The sequence below is a fragment of the Passer montanus genome, unplaced genomic scaffold (assembly GCF_014805655.1).
Source record: "Passer montanus isolate IOZ18808 unplaced genomic scaffold, ASM1480565v1 scaffold1330, whole genome shotgun sequence".
Taxonomy (NCBI): Eukaryota; Metazoa; Chordata; class Aves; order Passeriformes; family Passeridae; genus Passer; species Passer montanus.
Genome location: NW_024360167.1, coordinates 1 through 5,459, shown reverse-complemented (window position 1 = coordinate 5,459; position 5,459 = coordinate 1). Strand labels below are relative to the sequence as shown.

Here is a 5,459-nt window from a genome sequence, read left to right as displayed (position 1 = left end):
TCTCCCGGTTCTACGTCATCCAGGTGGGTTTGAACAGAGAAAACTGGTGAAAATGGTGTAAAAATGGGTGAAAATGGTGTAAAACCGTCTATAAAACGGCAGCGCAGCGCCAAGGCCAGGAGGCAGGAGGGCATCTCCCGGTTCTACGTCATCCAGGTGGGTGAAAATGGGTGAAAATGGGAGAAAATGGTGTAAAACCGTCTATAAAACGGCAGCGCAGCGCCAAGGCCAGGAGGCAGGAGGGCATCTCCCGGTTCTACGTCATCCAGGTGGGTGAAAATGGGTGAAAATGGGAGAAAATGGTGTAAAACCGTCTATAAAACGGCAGCGCAGCGCCAAGGCCAGGAGGCAGGAGGGCATCTCCCGGTTCTACGTCATCCAGGTGGGTGAAAATGGGTGAAAATGGGAGAAAATGGTGTAAAACCGTCTATAAAACGGCAGCGCAGCGCCAAGGCCAGGAGGCAGGAGGGCATCTCCCGGTTCTACGTCATCCAGGTGGGTGAAAATGGGTGAAAATTGTGTGAAAATGGGTAAAAATTGTGTGAAAATGGTGTGAAAATGGGTAAAAGTGGTGTAGACCTGTCTATAAAACCGCAGTGCAGCGCCAAGGCCAGGAGGCAGGAGGGCATCTCCCGGTTCTACGTCATCCAGGTGGGTGAAAATGGGTGAAAATTGTGTGAAAATGGGTAAAAATTGTGTGAAAATGGTGTGAAAATGGGTAAAAGTGGTGTAGACCTGTCTATAAAACCGCAGTGCAGCGCCAAGGCCAGGAGGCAGGAGGGCATCTCCCGGTTCTACGTCATCCAGGTGGGTGAAAATGGGTGAAAATGGGTGAAAGCTAGAGGTGAAAATAGAAATTATAAGAAATAGAGGTGTGAAAATGTATTAAAGCAAAGATATAAAACTGTATAAAAAATAGAGGTAAAAATATAAATAGGTAGGTTCCATTTTGTGACCTTTTTGGGTCCATTTTGTGTCCATTTTGTGACAATTTTCAATCTACTTTTGTGCCCGTTTTGTGACCTTTCTGTGACCATTTTGGGTCCATTTTGTGACCATTTTGTGACCTTTCTGTGACCATTTTGGGTCCATTTTGTGACCATTTTATGTCCGTTTTTGTGTCCATTTTGTGACCTTTCTTTGTCCATTTTGTGACCTTTCTGTGACCATTTTGGGTCCGTTTTGGTGACCTTTTTGTGACCATTTTGTGATCTTTCTGCGACCATTCTGCGACCTTTCTGTGTCCATTCTTTGACCTCTCGTGCCCAGGTGGTGTTCAGGAACGCGCTGGAGATTTCCAGCCCAGCTCCCAGCCCACCTCACCTGTCCCCCTCGTGCCCAGGTGGTGTTCAGGAACATTCTGGAAGGTTCTGTGGCACTCCCAGCCCCTCACCTGTCCCCCTCGTGCCCAGGAACGTTCTGGAAGGTTCCGGGTCACTCCCAGCCCCTCACCTGTCCCCCTCGTGCCCAGGTGGTGTTCAGAAGGGTTCCAGCCCAGCTCACCTGTCTCTGTTGTAGCCCAGGTGTTCAGGAACGTTCTGGAAGGTTCCGGGTCACTCCCAGCCCCTCACCTCTCCCTCTACGGTGACAACGGCAGCCACGGTGCCAGCGCTGGGAAGGACGCAGAGCAGCGAGTCTGCCTATGTGGGATTGGGATTGGGATTTGGGATGGGATTGGGATCAGGATTGGATCCCAGAGCCCGGGCTACGCGCGCCGCAAGGAGACGGCAACGGCCACGACCGCGGTGCCGGCACTGGGCAGGACGCAGAGCAGCGAGTTGGTTTATGTCTGATGGGATTGGGGTTAAAATGGGATTGGGATTGGGGTCAGGATTGGGATTGGGATGGGATCCCAGAGCCTGGGCGACACGTGCTGCAAGGACACGGTGACAACTGCGGCGACGGCAACGGTGCCGGTGCTGGGAAGGACGCAGAGCAGCGAGTCGGCTTATGTGTGATGGGATTGGGGTCAGGATTGGGATGGGATTGGGATTTTGGGGTCAGGATGGGATCCCAGAGCCTGGGCGACGCGCGCCGCAAGGACACGGTGACAACGGCAGCCACGGTGCCAGCGCTGGGAAGGACGCAGAGCAGCGAGTCTGCCTATGTGGGATTGGGATTGGGATTTGGGATGGGATTGGGATCAGGATTGGATCCCAGAGCCCGGGCTACGCGCGCCGCAAGGAGACGGCAACGGCCACGACCGCGGTGCCGGCACTGGGCAGGACGCAGAGCAGCGAGTTGGTTTATGTCTGATGGGATTGGGGTTAAAATGGGATTGGGATTGGGGTCAGGATTGGGATTGGGATGGGGTTGGGGTCAGAAAAAGGGATGGGCAGGTTTGGGATTGGGATGGAATGGGATCGGAGCCCGCGCTGGGCAGCGAGTCGGCCTAGGTGGGATGGGATTGGGATTGGGATGGGATTGGGGTGAACAGGATTAGGATGGACAGGACTGGGATTGGGATGGACAGGATTGGGATTGGGGCCAGGAAATGGGATTAGATTGGGATTGGGATGGACAGGACTGGGATTGGGGTCAGGAAATGGGATTAGATATGGATAGACAGGATTGGGATGGGACTGGGATGGACAGGATTGGGACTGGGGTCAGGAAACAGAATAGGATGGGATTGGGGTCAGGAAACAGAATGGAATTGGACTGGGATTGGACTGGGATGGACAAAACCAGGATTGGGGTGAGGGGAGGGACTGGGCCCGGGTTCAGCCCCGGACTGGAGCCACAACTGGGAGGGTTTTGGTCCCAAACTGGTGTGGACTGGAACCAGAATTGTTGGGATTTCACCCCGAACTGTCGGGGTTCGGAGCCCCCAAAATCCAGATTTTGGTCCCAAAACGGGGACCGGAGCCAAAGGTTGGGATTTCATCCTGGAACCGCTGGGATTCGGAGCCCCGAAGTGTTGGGATTTCACCCCAAACTGTCGGGGTTTGGGGCCACAACTGCTGGGATTTCACCCTGGATCGCCGGAGTTCGGAGCCACCAAAACCGCCGGGAGTTGGACCCAAAATTGTCAGGATTTGGAACCAAAATCATCGGGAATTAGAGCGAAAATCATTGGGAATTGGACCCAAAATTGTCAGGATTTGGAACCAAAATCATCGGGAATTAGAGCGAAAATCATTGGGAATTGGACCCAAAATTGTCAGGATTTGGAACCAGAATCGCCGGGAATTTGAGCCAAAATCGCCAGGAATTGGAGCCAAAATCGCTGGGAATTTTAGCCAAAATCATCAAGATTTGGACTGAAAAGGAGCAGGGATCACCCCCAAAGTGTTGGGGTTTCAGCCCAATTTCAAGGGGTTCAGACCCCAAACTGTGGGGATTTCATCCCCAAATCTCTGGGGTTTGTCCCCAAAACTGTGGAGGTTGGGCCTCAAAACTGTGGAGATTTCATCCCCAAATCTCTGGGGTTTGTCCCCAAAACTGTGGAGGTTGGGCCTCAAAACTGTGGAGATTTCAGCCCCAAATCTCTGGGGTTTTGTCCCCAAAACCCCCAAGATTTCAGCCCCAGATTCCCGAGTTTCAGAGGCAGAACTGCTGCAGTTCTGCCCCAAAAATTTCTGGCTTTCGCTCCCAAAAACGCCCAAATTCCTCCCAAAAAATTCAAGATTTTGCACCCAAAAAGCTGCGATTTATCCCCAGACCCATCAGGAATTCAGCCCTAAACTCCTCAGACCCCCCAAAATCTCCCAATTTCAGGGTTTCACCCCAAAAGCTGCTGCTATTTTTTCCCCCCTCATTTTTTTCCCCTTAATTTATGCCATTAATTTATCCTAATTTATGTAATTTTATTCCCCTTAATCTCCATTTAATTTTGCCCCCCCCAGGTGCAAATGGAGCTGGGATAATTTGCATTTATTGGAAATATTTGTATTTATTTTAGTGACATTTGTATTTATTTAGGGAGGTTTTTATTTATTTGGGGCTGTTGATATTTATTTTAGGGAGTTTTTTATTTATTTTGGGGCATTTCTATTTATTTTAGTGAGATCTGTATTTATTTTAGGGAAATCTGTATTTATTTTTTGGGAGGTTGTATTTATTTCAGGGAGGTTTGTATTAATTTTGGGGGGATTTCTATTAATTTTGGGGGGGTTTATATTAATTTTAGGAATATTTGCATTCATTCTTAGAGCTTTATAATTTTATTTAGAGCTTTTTATTTCTTTTGGGGGGTGTTTATTAAAATTTGTATTTATTTGAGGAGGAATATTGATTTTTGGGGGGGGGATAGAGGTGCTGGGGGGGCAGAGCCCCCCAAAATGGGCTCAGATCCCTCAAAATTGGGTCAGATCCCTCAAAATTGGGTCAGAATGTCCTAAAATGGGTTTAGAGCCCCCAAAATGGGTTTAGAGCCCCCCAAAATTGGGTCAGAACCTCCTAAAATAGGTTTAGAGCCCCCCAAAATGGGCTCAGACCCCCCCAAAATGGGATCAGAGCCCCCAAAATTACCCCAGGCCCCCCAAATTGAGCACAACCCCCCCCAAATGGCCCCAGACACCCCAAAATGGGATCAGACCCCCCAAATATGGGCTCAGAGACCCCAAAAATGAGCTCAGACCACCCCAAAATGAGCTCAGATCCCCCCAAAATGGGTTTAGAGCCCCCCAAAATGGAATCAGATCCCCCAAAATGGAATCAGATCCCCCAAAATGGGCTCAGACCCCCCTAAATGGGCTCAAAACCCCCAAAATGGGCTCAGAGTCCCCCAAAAATGGGATCAGAGCCCCCTGAATGGGCTCAAAACCCCCAAAAATGGGATCAGAGCCCCCCAAGATCGACTCAGAACCCCCCAAATGGCCCCAGACCCCCCTAAATGGGCACAGAGCCCCCAAAATTATCTCAGATCCCCCCAAAATGGGTTCAGAAGCCCCAAAATGGTCTCAGACCCCCCCAAATATGGGCTCAGAAACCCCAAAAATGGGTTCAGATCACCCCAAAATGGGTTTAGAGCCCCCAAAATGGGTTCAGACCCCCAAAAATGGGTTCTGACCCCCCAAAATGGGATCAGAACCCCCCAAAATGGGATCAGAACCTCCTAAAATTGGGTCAGAATCTCCTAAAATGAGTTTAGAGCCCCCCAAAATGGGCTCAGACTCCCCAAAATGGGCTCAGACCCCCCCAAAATTGGATCAGAACCCCCCAAAATGGGATCAGAACCTCCTAAAATTGGGTCAGAATCTCCTAAAATGAGTTTAGAGCCCCCCAAAATGGGCTCAGACTCCCCAAAATGGGCTCAGACCCCCCCAAAATTGGATCAGAACCCCCCAAAATGGGATCAGAACCTCAAAAATGGGTTTAGAGCCCCCCAAAATTGGGTCAGAACCCCCAAAATGGATCAGATCACCCCCTAAAATGAACTGAGACCCCCCCAAAATGGGATCAGAGCCCCCCAAATGGCCCCAGACGCCCCAAAATGGGATCAGAGCCCCCAAAAT

At 50.3% G+C, this 5,459-nt stretch overlaps 1 protein-coding gene across 4 annotated transcripts; it reads left to right on the top strand.

The window, feature by feature from the left end:
• The first annotated feature begins 2,512 nt into the window (after positions 1 to 2,512).
• Positions 2,513 to 4,273, top strand: LOC120497691. 4 transcript variants are annotated; one of them, XM_039699471.1, is made up of 3 exons: positions 2,513 to 3,016; positions 3,149 to 3,342; positions 3,409 to 4,273. In XM_039699471.1, exons 1-3 carry the CDS (start codon positions 2,546 to 2,548, stop codon positions 3,773 to 3,775), a joined length of 1,032 nt encoding a protein of 343 aa, XP_039555405.1. In that variant the 5' UTR covers positions 2,513 to 2,545; the 3' UTR covers positions 3,776 to 4,273. The 4 variants fall into 4 exon arrangements, with proteins under 4 accessions (XP_039555405.1, XP_039555406.1, XP_039555404.1 ...); XM_039699472.1 differs by having other exon boundaries at positions 3,149 to 3,386; positions 3,475 to 4,273; XM_039699470.1 differs by having other exon boundaries at positions 3,149 to 3,386; positions 3,453 to 4,273.
• The last annotated feature ends 1,186 nt before the right edge of the window (positions 4,274 to 5,459 follow it).

What these genes read in the sequence shown, in the direction of transcription:
- LOC120497691 (XM_039699469.1), top strand. Translation starts at nt 2,546, where the DNA reads ATGGGATTAGATATGGATAGACAGGATTGGGATGGGACTGGGATGGAC. An exon ending in GCCACCAAAACCGCCGGGAG is followed by an intron (nt 3,017 to 3,148) that starts TTGGACCCAAAA and finishes AATCATTGGGAA; the next exon opens with TTGGACCCAAAATTGTCAGG.